The sequence below is a fragment of the Limanda limanda genome, chromosome 8, assembly GCF_963576545.1.
Source record: "Limanda limanda chromosome 8, fLimLim1.1, whole genome shotgun sequence".
Taxonomy (NCBI): domain Eukaryota; kingdom Metazoa; phylum Chordata; class Actinopteri; order Pleuronectiformes; family Pleuronectidae; genus Limanda; species Limanda limanda.
The window spans coordinates 29,251,769-29,265,824 of NC_083643.1; the positions used below are offsets into that span (position 1 = coordinate 29,251,769).

Below are 14,056 nucleotides of genomic sequence, written 5' to 3' on the forward strand. Positions count from 1 at the left end.
AAGGCAAAGGGACTCCGGGGAAGAGGTCAAGTCAGTAACATGTATTGATGAGATATTAATTTCTTTGATGTGATAAGGATTGAGAAGAGGAAAGAGAAACTGGAAAGAGAAGCTCCGCGTGTCATGTGTCCCCCGCCATTCTAGACCTATTGCAGCATAACTAAGAGCAGGTCCAAGACTAGACTGGCTCTAACTATAAGCTTTATCGTAATGGAAGGTTTTAAGCCTACTCTTAAACGTACAGATGGCGTCTGCCTCACAAACTGAAACTGGGAGATGATTCCATATGGAGAGGAGCTTGATAGCTGAAAGCTCTTGCTCCTAGTCTACTTTTAGAGACTTTAGGGACGACAAGTATGCCTGAATCCTGCGAGTGCAGTGCTTTAGTAGGTTGATATGGTACTATCAGCTCTTTTAGGTATAATGGTGCCAAATTACTAATGGCCTTGAAGGTGAGGAGGAGAATTTTAAATTCTATTCTAGATTTAACTGGAAACCAGTGTCGCAAAACTAATACAGGAGAAATTAGGTCTCTTTTCTTGGTTCTTATCAGGACACGTGCTCTGGCGTTTTTGACAAGCTGCAGAGTCTTTAATGACTTACTGCTGGAGCCTGATAATAAGGAATTATAATATTCAAGTGGATCAATATAGATGTAATAAAGACGTGGACTAGTTTTTCTGGATCTTTTTTGACATGTCATGATTTTTGAGATATTACGCAAGTGGAAGAAGGAGGTCCTAGAAGTTAGTTTTAAATGAGAATCAAAGGACAAATCAGGATCGAAGATCAAACCCAAGTTCCTGAATGTTTCATTGGAAGCAAGGGCACTGTCATCTAGCGCGGCTATATCATTAGATAATGTATCTCTAAGGTGTTTAGGGCCAAGTATTAAAACCTCTGTTTTATCTGAGTTTAATAAGAGAAAATTGCGGGTTATCCAGGTTTTTATGTCCTTGAGACATGCTTGGAGTTTAGTTAATTGATTACATTGTGTCCTGATAATGTTTGCTAGTGGAAGCATATATAATGAGAATAAAATTGGACCGAGCACAGAGCCCTGCCGAACACCGTGGTTAACATCAATGATCCTCTTCCTGGTTTTAAACTTGTTTCTGTTTTTAGATATGAAGGTTTTTCGTCAAAGTTATACAATGTCTTTTTTTTTTTTTTTTTTTTAATAAATCTGTTTATTGAAACACATCACATCATGTTACATGACCTTTACAAATAGATGCATGTTTTGTTAAGAGGTTGCCATATAGTATAGAATTTCTCAGTTGATCCTCGGAGTGAAAATTTGATTTTTTCTAATTTAAGGAATGACATTAGGTCAGTTTGCCAGGATTGTTCTGCCGGGGGTTTAGGCAGCTTCCAGTGTAGAAGGATACGCCTGCGGAAAATGCACCAAAATCATCTAGTGTCTGTATTAAATTTTTGGCACATGAAACAGGGTATGTTATGTAAATTAATAGATCATCTGCATACAGGGAGACACGGTGCTCAATGTTTCCCCCTTTAACACCTTGCAGATGTGCGGAAGATCTCAACCGGATGGCTAGCGGCTCAATAGCAAGAGCAAAAAGTAACAGCGGCAGCGGGCAGCCTTGACGGGTACCACGGGACAAGGGAAAATATGATGAATACTGTCTATTAGTGTTAACACGGGCAAGGGGTAATTTATAAAGAAGGCGTGTACATGCAATAAAGTTTTCTCCGAATCCAAAATTTCCTAGTACCTTAAATAAGTATCCCCATTTCACCCTGTCAAAGGCTTTTTCCGCGTCCAATGAGAGCACTATTTCAGGCTTTATTTCATTGGACGGGGAAGAGATAATATTTAATAGCCGTCTGACATTTGAGGATAACTGACGAGCTCTGATGAAGCCAGTTTTGTCCTCAGAGATTATTGAAGGGAGACATGTTTCCAATCTTTTCGCCAAAATGTTTGCTAGTATTTTCACGTCCACATTTAAAAGTGATATTGGTCGATAGGAACTACATTCAGCAGGGTTCTTATCCTTCCTAAGAATAACGGAAATAGTAGCCTCTGTTAAAGTTTTTGGTAAAGATCCTATAGACAGGGAATGGTTAAACATATCTAGTAATAACGGGGCTAGTTGAGTGGAGAATTTTTTGTAAAATTCAGATGGCAGCCCGTCAGGCCCTGGTGTTTTAGAATTATTCATTTGCCTAATGCTGCTAAGTATTTCCTCTACAGTTATTGGCTGATTTAGTGATAACCGTGTTGCTGTATCTATAGTGGGTATTTCTAGGCTATCAAAAAAATAATTCATGTTTAAGTCCGTTGGAGGGGGCTCAGAAGTGTATAGATTGGAATAAAATTATTTAAAAGCTGCATTGATCTCCAGAGGAGATGTTGTAAGACCAGTTGACTAACACCGGGTTCACACCGGACTCGAAAGCGTCGCGTAAGCCCTAATCCCTAGCGCGCCGGCACTAGGCTGGTCACACCGGACGCGTAAGCGTAAACTCCGACTGCCGAGGATCATACAGCTCACTGTACTACTTCTCCACTTCAATTATTAATTTAATGTCATCCATCTTCAAGAACTTCTCCGCTGTTTGCTCCTTTCAATGTCGGGTGTTGAGGGTAAATTACGTATTCTCCACTCAAGCCTATATGGAGAATACGTAGAAACACACACACACACACCTGTCTCTTTTTATCTTTATGACTGCTTGTGTGTCTGTATGGATGGGCAGAGGGGGACATTTAATAATGTGATTGGTAAAATTTGTCAAATTAAAACTCCAGGACAACAGAAGGGGAATACATATTTTATCATTTATATCATATCAAATATGTCATCAATATTGTTTAAAATCCTTTTTCACTGTGTTTCCTGGTTGCACGCGTCAAGATAGACTCACGCCGAAACGATCGCTGCACGACGCGAGGCAGCTTTGGCGCAGCGCTGCACTTCAGCCTCCGGTGGGGCCGGCACAAAGGATTAACATGGGAGTGGATGGGAGCCAGCTGTTATTTAAGGCTTGACGCTGCGCTTACGCGTCCGGTGTGAACCCGGCGTGAGTGTTGATTTGGGGGATGTGTCGTGATGCTGCTTGATGTTTGAGCTGGAGAGCCAGCAGCCGACTAGCCTTGTTACCATACTCATACAACCTGCCTTTGGATCTTAGTATAGTATATTCAGCCTTTCCCGTCGAAGAGAGATCAAACTGAGTTTGGAGGTTAACTTTTCGTTGGTACAGCTATGGGGTGGGATTTATTGCATATTGCCTATCACATTCGGATAATTTATCCATTACGTCAGTTTGCTTCTTTTTGCGCAGCTTATTAGAATGAGAGTGTAACAGGATCTCTCTGTCACCGTGGGTTAGTTGTCAGGAATCAGGGGGGACACAGGTAAGTGTGTCTCAGTAGCTTATTTATTTCTTCAGACACCCATACAAAACATAAACCAAACTTCTCACAAGCATATCACAATTCGCTTTGCCCCAGCTCGCTAGTGCTGATAAGGGGAGAGAGTCATTAGTGGAACTGGAACACCTGGCGCTGACCATCCCCCACTACCACATACCTCCACCGCTCGACTTAGGCCGGGGAGCCGTCCACAACCATCTGTGCACCCGGCCTATGGATCACCTTGAATTTGAAGGGTTGTAAGGCCAAATACCAATGAGTGATCCGCGCGTTGGCATCTTTCATGCTGTGGAGCCACTGGAGCGGAGCATGGTCCGAACAGAGGGTGAAAGAGCGTCCCAGAAGGTAATATCGAAGGGTGTCGACCGCCCACCGGATTGCCAGGCACTCTTTTTCTATTGTGCTGTACCTGGCCTCTCTCTCTGACAGTTTACGGCTGATGTACAGCACCGGGCGGTCCACACCCCTTACCTGCTGAGACAAAACCGCCCCCAGCCCCCTGTTCGACGCGTCAGTCTGCAAGAGAAAGGGCAGAGAAAAGTTAGGTGTATGGAGGAGAGGTCCCCGCAGAGGACCCCGCAGAGGACCTGTTTTACCCTCTCTAATGCCTGCTGGCACTGCTCCGACCACTGGACCGGATCTGAGGCACTTTTCCGGGTCAGATCGGTCAGTGGGCTGGTCAGGTCAGCGAACGCGGGGATGAACCGCCTGTAGTACCCCGCCAGACCCAAGAACCGTCTCACCTCTTTTTTGGACTTGGGCTGCGTGCAGGCTGCGATAGCTGCCGTTTTATCCACCTGAGGGCGCACCTGCCCGCCGCCCAAGTGGTACCCCAGATACCGAACCTCCCTCCGTCCAACTGCACACTTCTTCGGGTTGGCCGTGAGTCACGCCTGCCTCAGAGACTCCAGCACTGCGGCCACCCGCTGCACGTGCTCCGCCCAGGTGTCACTGTGAATGATGACATCATCCAGGTAGGCGGCGGCATATGCAGCGTGCGGACACAGCACCCCGTCCATGAGGCGTTGAAAAGTGGCCGGAGCCCCGAACAACCCGAACGGCAGTGTGACAAATTGGTATAACCCGTACGGAGTCGCAAAGGCCGTTTTCTCCTTAGAGATAGGGGAATTTGCCAGTAGCCCTTGGTCAGATCCGGTGTGGATAAAAAACGTGCAGTGCCTAGCCGATCCAGGAGCTTGTTGACCCGGGGCATTGGATATGCATCAAACCGTGAGACATCGTTCACCTTGCGGTAGTCCACGCAGAACCGTACAGACCCATCCTTCTTGGCGACAAGAACGATGGGGCTGTACCAGGCGCTGTTAGACTCTTCTATTACCCCCATCTTGAGCATAGCTGCCAATTCTTCCTGAACAATTTTTCTTTTACGTTCAGGAAGCCTATAGGGTCGTGAACGCACACTCACCCCAGGGGAAGTCTCAACGTGATGTTGTATGAGCTTTGTGCGTCCTGGCAAGGGGAAAAAACACGTCAGCAAAATGCTACTGCAACATGGCAATCTCTGCTCTCTGGGCCGGGGAGAGATGGTCATCACAAGGGAGCGAGGCCGGATTGATAGAATTTGGTACCTCGGGTCCCAACTCATCTCTTTCACTCACCAGCGACACCAGAGAGACAGGCTCTGCCTCTCTCCCTGCTTTAAGGAGGTTGAGGTGGTATATCTGTGTGGCTCCACCCCTGTCAGAACGCACAACCTCATAATTGACATCCCCCACCCGCCGTGTGACCACAAAGGGCCCTTGCCACTTGGCGAGTAATTTAGAGCTAGAAGAGGGAAGTAATACAAGTACTTTTTCTCCCGGTGTGAATTGTCTAAGCTTGGCTCCTCTGTTGTACAGGCGCTGTTGACGTGCCTGGGCCTGGAGCAAATTCTCCCGTGATAACCGCCCCAGTGTGTGGAGTTTCGCTCTCAAGTCCAGGACGTACTGAATTTCATTCTTACTGGGGCTAGGACCTTCCTCCCAGTATCTCTAAGTAGGTCCAGTATGCCCCGTGGTTTTCTGCCAAACAAAAGTTCAAAGGGAGAAAATCCCGTGGAGGCCTGGGGTACCTCCCGCACTGCAAACAACAAAGGATCAAGCCATTTAGCCATTGAGCGGTGCCTGTAGCGGTTGGGACCTGCGGGTGAAAGAAACGGGACAAAACAGGGTTAACACGGGGATCCGGTGGGCCCCGCCCCGGGTTATGGGGCTGAGGAGGGCCCCTTCGCCGAGGGGCTGGGGTCGGTCGGGTCCGTGTGGGGGAGCGGCTGCCTCCGCCCTGGCCGTCAGGATGCACGGCGAGGTGGTCCTCCGCGAGAGTGACGGCCGCTTCCAGCGTCGCTGGTCGGTGATATCGCACCCACGCCGAGGTCCGGTCCGGTAGCCCCCACAAGAACTGTTCCAGGACCACCTTCCCCAGCATCGTGTCCTCCGCTGAGGAGCCCCCGGGCTGCAGCCACCGTGTAGCCGCATCGCGCAGCTGTTGCGCATAGGCGAACGGCCGGTCCTCCTTCAGCATGGCGTCATCTGGCCGAGCGCCACCGCCGGCTGTGTCGGGTTCTGGTCCCGCTCTTGTTCCATAACGATCCGGTTGGGCTCCACTGTAACAGGATCTCTCTGTCACCGTGGATTAGTTGTCAGGAATCAGGGGGGACACAGGTAAGTGTGTCTCAGTAGCTTATTTATTTCTTCAGACACCCATACAAAACATAAACCAAACTTCTCACAAGCATATCACAATTCGCTTTGCAGCGTAGCGTTCCTCGTCCGGGCGTGGACTGGCTCCTGTGATGCTCGTCCCTATCCCCAGCTCGCTACTGCTGATAAGAGAGTCAATAGTGGAACTGGAACACCTGAGTACAATTAGACTCTCTCCCAGGCACCGATCCCAGAACCCTATCTCCACTCCCTCCCTCCTGTAGCCGACGCTGACCATCCCCCACTACCACAGAGAGGAATAAGAAATTATTTGTCATCTGATTGTAGCTTTGAGGCTTTCCCAAAGTAGCGCTGAACTAACCTCTTCTGAGCGGTTAAAACATAGAAAGTTTTCAATAGCTTATTTCATGGAAGAGCAAAAAGCATCACTGGACAACAGTGATGTATTGAGTCTCCATTGTGGAGTTCCTGCCAAAGGGGAGTCAAATCTGAAATCTAGTAAGACCGGGGAGTGGTCTGATATGACTATCGCTGAGTATTCAATAACATGTACAGATGGTAATAGTACTTTATCAATAAAAAAATAATCTATCCTTGAGTAGACATGGTGCATGTGAGAATAAAAGGAATAGACTCTAATATCTTTATGTAAGGATCTCCAGGGGTCACAGCTTCCATAATCGCCCATGAAAGATTGCAGTGTTGTCGCCATTTTTGATAAACTGGTCACTCTAGGGCTTGAGCGATCTAGCTGAGTGTTCATTACACAATTTAGGCCTCCTCCTAAAATCAAATAGTGCGTATCCATATTAGGAAGTCAAGATAAAAGTGTGGCCATGAACTGACTGTCATCAAAATTAGGAGCGTAGACGCAGACTAATATAACAGGTAAGTGAAACAGTCCGCCCAAGACCATGATAAAGCGTCCATTAGAGTCAGGTACTATGCTTTCTGGTATGAACTGAATCTTTTTCGAAATTAAAATAGCTGCCCCTCTGGCCTTTGAGTCAAAAACTGAGTGAAATACCTGTCCTACCCACGGTCGTCGGAGCCTTATATGATCCTTTATCTTGAGGTGGGTTTCTTGGAGGAAGACGATGTCAGCACTGAGGAGTTTAAGATGTTGAAAGACTTTTGCTCTCCTAACAGGGCCATTTAATCCTCTCACATTCCATGAAATTAATTTAACTTGAAGCTTATCTGTCTTATTAGATGTAGTCTCTTCACTCATATATAGGCCTGCCAAATGACACTTGAGAGAAATGTAACCAAATAAAAGGAAGTATATGAAGCCAGCTGTACTCCAAACAGTGGGTATTCACGACATTTGTATTCCAAGAGTGAGACCAACATGCCCCCCCATATTTCCCAACCCAAAACGAAAAACAAAGAATAGAAACGCTCAGCAGCATACGACAGTCTGCTGGTGTTTCCAAACCCTATGCTTGTCCTTCGGTCGAAGCGAGCCGCAGGTCTACAAAACAATTACACTTCCAAACTGGAAGTGTAATTCCATTGTTCCATGTATGGGTTCAATATTGCTCCCAATATTGAACCCATACATGACACGTGCAAACTATAATAAAACATCATGTGAAGTTAAACTTCACTCTACATTTACCCAAATTCAAACATTTTCAGAGTACTTGAACACAGAAGTCTTCTTTAACTTAATGCAAAACATGAGTCAGGCAGATTAATTATGTGAGCTCAGCGCCAGCTATCACCCACCCTGTTTAACGTTAGTATATTCAAACCTTTCAGCTGGCATCTGTTAACCTTCCCTACTGGTTGGAGAGCTCCCTTTAACCGTTTCATAGAACCCTTCTGCCGCAGCTGGAGTATCGAAGAGATGTTTGCTGCCGTTGACAGTGATGCAAAGACGAGCCGGGTAGCGCAAGGAAAAAGCGATTCCAGCAGCGTAAAGCTTAGCTTTAATGTACCTGAATGTCGCTAGTTGCTTGGCCAGATTCGCACTCATGTCGGGGAAAAACAAGATCTTGTTACCGCTGAACTTGATGTCATCCCTCTGCAACCTTGCCCAGCGGAGCACACGTTCCTTGTCCTGATACCGGAGGAATCTGACCAGGATGGCTCGGGGACGCTGTCCCGCCGCGGGCTTCGGGGTGAGTGTACAGTGCACCCTGTCCAGCTCTGGTGGTTCAGGGAAGATGTCGTTTCCGATAACTGTCTGCAGAAGCCGTGATATGAATTCCACCGGTGAGCCTCCCTCCAGCCCCTCGGGCACGCCGACGATTCTCAGGTTTTGCCGTCTGCAGCGATTCTCGAGGTCCTCTGTTTTGGATGCTAGCGCAACGTTAGCTTTCTCCAGACGGCCGACTCTTGTAGTTAGCTCCGTTAACTCGTCACTGTGGGCGGTTAGCGTGTGCTCAATGATCGTTATCTTTTGGCCGTGGGAGTGCGGTACAGCACTGATGGTTTCAAGCGACGTCCGTATAGGCATGAGGGAGGTCTCCAGCGACGCGGAGAGGTCCTTTCTTAGTTCTGCCGCCAAGCTTGCCCTGTGTTTGTCAAGTTCTTGTACGAGACTAGTGAGGGTTATCGAGTCCTCCACGTTAGCCATTGTTGCTACCTGAGCTGGAGAGGAGGCTTCTTGTACCTGTTGCTTCTTCCTCGGCATCACTTATCAGCCAACTCGGTTCAGAAAATAGGCGAATTAACGTTTTGACTAATTAACAATGTGAAAATTGGGGTAAACGTCGAAATAGTGCACATAAGTTGGAGAAAATGCGGAAGCTGTCCCACAGCGTGACCTCTCTCTACATCGCTCAGCCCGGATGTCCGTTATACAATGTCTTTGACAACAACCTGAGCATTTGAGCAGGTAAGACACTGTATTATTTATTTGTCAAACTACTGAACCAAAACAAATTAAAAGCCTGAGCTGACTCTCCATGAAGGGTTCACCTGGACCTGAACAAGGCTCAGAGGCTGGAGTGGAGAACACTGTACAAACCACCTCTAACTAAGAGAGTTGGGGATCTACAGTGGAGGGTCCTTCATGGAACTGGTGCCGTCAATGCGGTTGTCTCTGTAATAAATCCAGAAGTTGCTGACACTGGTCCCTTCTGTCCACAGAGGAAGACAGTTTTTCAGTGTTTCACAGTCTCCTCTATTTCGTTTTCTAACTCTGATATTTACTTTATTTAATCAAGTTTTTCATGTCAAACTTTCATTCTAGGTCACAAGTACATTGAAAAAGAAAAAAGAAAGGGGCAACTTTTCAGTTTTCTTCTGTGTCAAGGGAAAATGGACATTAATCTCAGCCGGAGAAATAAGATTAACAACCTGGGTGATGTTGATGCAACATCTATTCTCAAACTGATTTTGTTTTCTTTATGTTGACCAACAATGTGGAGATGTAGAGCTTTTAAAATGTTTTATGCATGAGACGATCTGGTTTTTGCTTATATTTTGGTTTGCATTTTCTTTTCTTTTGTTGTTTCTGTATCTGTTCTGTCCCTCAAATGTGTATTATGTTTAGTTATGCAACAGCAACCCCTTTGGGCAGTTCAGGTACATAACATTGCCAGGGGTCAAGGTGTGACGTCAGCTCTACACATAAGTTGTGTTATTCTTCTGTGGGCTAACGCATCATCTGTAAGTATTGTTGTTTAGAAATTGTGTCTTTACAACCAGAAGGTTATTTGCCACACAGTATTATGTTGACAACGGCGTGTGATGTTATTGAAGTAGCTCTGAGAGCCGGATTGTAATCTGTCATGTCTATATTGTTTTTACAGTTTCACCAACTCATTAAAGTTTGCTAAAAATTGACATCTCTGCCGTGAAGTTTTTTGAGAGCGTTAAGCTGGTTGGATAGCTAGCCAGACCTTCACAGTATCTTTTTGTAAAACATGTCATTGAGCTGAAGATATATAGATAGATGGCTATATAATAATGTATCCATCAATTTAAAAGAAAACGTTTTGCATTTATTTATATTTCTTTGTTTTTTTTGTGTCTGCAGAACGAAGGGGATGTGGCGAGCACCTTAAACATCCTCAATGTCTTGGATGAACTTCTGTCAGCTGGTGAGCTAATATCAGCTTTTAACCAACACCAGCTGTATTCAATGTGATGTGGGAGGAGACACCATGAAATTAAGGCTGATTGCTAATGTCTGCTGATGGACTCATGGAGACATTATAACAACAACAAAATGGGCCACTCTCACCGAAACTCACTATTAATTTAGCTCTATAACATAATTTGTTTTGTATCAACGTTATGTCTCTGTTCAGGTTCAGATCGTCGTATCCACTATTTAATTAATAAAGGTGGCAGCGAGGCCTTGCTGTCTGTGTTGGTCAACACTGGCCTCAGTTTCTGTCCCAATTACACTGTCCTGCTGCCACTGCTGCACCTGCTGGCTAAAGTTGGACACAGAGGTGAGAAATGATCAAAAGTAAAAAAAATGATGGTGATGGGAAACTCAATTATATCATTTTGACTCTTTAATCGAACTTCTTACACACTAGTTCAACACAAGATTATTGTAGCTATACTCACTGAGCACCTAATGAGCAATACCACACTAATTTAAGATTGTTTATATACAGTATATTTGCCTTTAAACAGACTCTTTTTTATGTCAGGAATTCAACAATATATTGGAAACATTCCTTTTATTTCTGCTTTTTGTTGACTTGACTGCATCACATTATTTCTCCAGATTTATCTGCTGCATATTTGTGCTGTATGGAGGACCATACATGACTTAAGTATAAATAAATAAAAAAATAAATGAATGAATAAATACAGAAAAAAATAAAAAAGGAAAAACATAAATTAATACAGAAATAAATAAATAAATACGTTAATAACAACAGAAATGTCTAAAGAAATGTCTTAAATATATTTGCACATTTATTTATTCCCTGATTTATATTTTTCACGTTTTCAATCACCTTATGCTAATGAGAAAGGTGGGCCTAACCGCAGTCTCATGCAGGATTGGTCACACGAGTGTAATTATCCAGCCTTTCAATGCTTTGCAGTGTTGAGCCAGTTCACACTTAAAATGAACTAGTTCAAGTTCATAGGGTTAGTTCAGGTTATTTTTTATTGGAATGATTGTCAGTAATCCTGACTGTGAGCGTCACGTCTTGTGTTCTCCTGAGCACAAGGAGAGAGCAGAGAGGAGGAGGAAGCAGAAACTCCTGCTCGGAAAAAAAACAAGCCTGCAGCTTCTGCTCTGCCCATGAAGCAGCTGATCTCTGAGCAGATGTGACCAGAGAAACTCTGTGATCTATTTCGACCTCCCTCAGACCGTCACCACGGTCTTAACACGAATGATGTCCTCATCTCCCTATCCTCGAGACCAAATATCAACAATGTCACGTGAGTGACCTTAAGGGGGCTGGGCTCACCGCCCATAAAGCTCCCCGGTGAGCGCGGCCGCCTCCTCTTTTCTTCACTCGCCTCATCCGAGACCGACAGGTAAGTAAGATATTTTGGGACTCCACTTTTATCAATCCGACACTTTTGTGCAGGCGCCTTGTGTCCCTGAGGATTGTTTGTGGTTTTCTCCTTCTCTAAAAGTGAGGCAGAGGGCTACACTGCATGTGTTAAGCTCTGCTCTTTGTTTCAGGCAGCTTAATTAGCTGCACCTGGCACTAACTACTCATGTTCACAGCTTTGGGTAAGTATTGTTTATCTCGTGCTGTTTGTGTCCATACAGAGTTTGTTCTCTTACAGGAGTGAGTAGAAAAGTTGGGAAGCTTAATCAATAAATAATATATCCCTTAAAACTGATTTGGATCGGGGGTGCCCCCCCCTCCTCACCCGGTAACTCGCTGTCCGCAGGGAGTGGGGTTTCTCCAACTCCCCCTCGTGCGTTCGCGCACAGTGAGCGGAGGTGAGTTAAAGCCAACCTTTTCACGTTTATTTGCCTTTCAAAAATGAATAAATAAACCGTGTTTGAGGCCAGGTAGTGTCCCCTTTTCACCTCTGGTGGGATTGTTTGCCTGTGTTCCCTGTATAAAATACAGTTGGTTATTGGTTATCACCCTTTGTAGGTGCTATTTTGTTTCCCTTAAAGCCCTGTTCGCAGTGGCTGGGATGTTGTTCTCTCTCCACCCCCCCACCCCCCTTGAAAAAGGCACCCCGTAACTCGCTGTCCGCAGGGAGTGGGGTTTCTCCAACTCCCCCTCGTGCGTTCGCGCACAATGAGTGGAGGTGAGTTAAAGCCAACCTTTTCACGTTTATTTGCCTTTCAAAAATGAATAAATAAACCGTGTTTGAGGCCAGGTAGTGTCCCCTTTTCGCCTCTGTGCGCAGCAGGTGGGATTGTTTGCCTGTGTTCCCTGTATAAAATACAGTTGGTTATTGGTTATCACCCTTTGTAGGTGCTATTTTGTTTCCCTTAAAGCCCTGTTCGCAGTGGCTGGGATGTTGTTCTCTCTCCACCCCCCCACCCCCCTTGTTTTCTGCCATTGCAGGCATACAGTGGGCATTTTCAGGTGAATTAGTTATTTCACCCCTTCCTTCGTTTTATGTGATATTGGCCAGCTGTGATTAGCCTGTTTATAAGATCCCCTTTACCAGCTATCCGTAGCTGCTGGGCGCTATTGTTTATATATTTATTCTTAAATCACAAAAGTAACACATAAATGTCCTTACATTTGTGCCATTATTGCCGGGGTATCATGGATCCCCGAGATGGCCACCGTGAATGCCCGACTTGTTTGGGCATGGCACATTTAATGGATGATATTGAGAACCCCTGTGTGGCAGCAGTGGAACTGCCTGTGGAGGAGCGTGTTAAAAGAGCCAGATGGGTGGAGCAGTCTGTTCGTGCTGGGGCCGTGCAGCCTCTACCAGACAAACTAAATGAAAGGGGACACACCTCAAGGAAAGCCCCCCGAAAACGTGGGCATGAGCACACCCCTGTTCGCAGGCGGGACTCAAGCGAGACACAGGCTCCAAAACCTTCACAGAACCCAGCTGGTCAGCATGATGACACTCAGCTGCAAATCCTAGCGGCCATACGTGGTCTGTCAGACAGGTTGGGTAGAGTTGAGGCCCAGTACCCGGCCACAACAGCTAGGGCATCGAGGAGGAGAATGTGGTTCACCCTGACATTCTCTCTCTCTATGCTCAAAATTCCCTTTTTGAAAGTGATGGGCAGTCTGAGGGTGCTGCTGGGCTAAAACAGCCTAAATCCACACAATGTGAGGGGGCGTCCAACCTCAGCAACATGGGTGAAAGTGAGCCTTCACCCATGGACGTCATCTCAAGGGTTTCAAGTGCGGCAAAAATTGTGGGGCTCAATGTTCCAACTGAGGCTCCTGCTCCAATGGATGGGATTTGGGCCGGCATCACTCAGACCCAGCAATCAGTTACTGTACCTGTGGCTGGTGACTATTTGCACATGCTCAGGAAAGCATGGAACATCCCAAGTGGGGCACCTCAGTTCAATGCAGGTTGCCGGAGACTGACTAAGAATCAGTATGCTCCTGAAACAGGTATTGGGGATATGCCTCCAGTTGAGCGGGAGATGGCAGCCTTAACATCTCTGGGTCCAGAGCGGGTAACCACCAATCCACGCTGTCCCCTGAAAGAGTGTGATAAGTCAGACCGACTGGTGTCTCGGACTTATAATGCAGCCACACGAGCAGCCCGCTCGGGCAATGCACTCGCCATTTTATTGGCAGCTCTTAGGAGAACAGCCAACCCAGAGGACCAGGACACCATGAGCCTGATAGACTCTGCCCTGGTCACTCATTCCCAGTTAACAAGGGACATTGGTGCAGCTATGTCATCTGCCATGGTAGCTCGGAGGCAGATCTGGTTGGCACAGACAACTCTTCCCGAGAATATCAGGAAAGAACTGACCAATATGCCAGTCGTGCCGGCACATGTTTTTCATCCTGACTCCCAGGGTGTGTTAGATAAGGCTGAACAGTCTCGGCGTACCAGAGAGTCAGTACAGCGCACTTTCAGAGGGGCTGCGTCTACCAGGTAT

At 46.2% G+C, this 14,056-nt stretch overlaps 1 protein-coding gene across 1 annotated transcript in view; it reads left to right on the forward strand.

Annotated features, from left to right (window-relative positions):
• The first annotated feature begins 8,981 nt into the window (after positions 1-8,981).
• LOC133009766 (cytosolic carboxypeptidase 4) overlaps positions 8,982-14,056 on the forward strand; it is a 194,409-nt gene continuing 189,334 nt past the window's right edge. Inside the window, exons 1-4 of the mRNA XM_061077300.1 lie at positions 8,982-9,035; positions 9,572-9,628; positions 10,058-10,121; positions 10,332-10,478. Coding sequence (XP_060933283.1) covers positions 8,982-9,035; positions 9,572-9,628; positions 10,058-10,121; positions 10,332-10,478 — 322 coding nt within the window. The remainder of the gene's footprint in view (positions 9,036-9,571; positions 9,629-10,057; positions 10,122-10,331; positions 10,479-14,056) is intronic.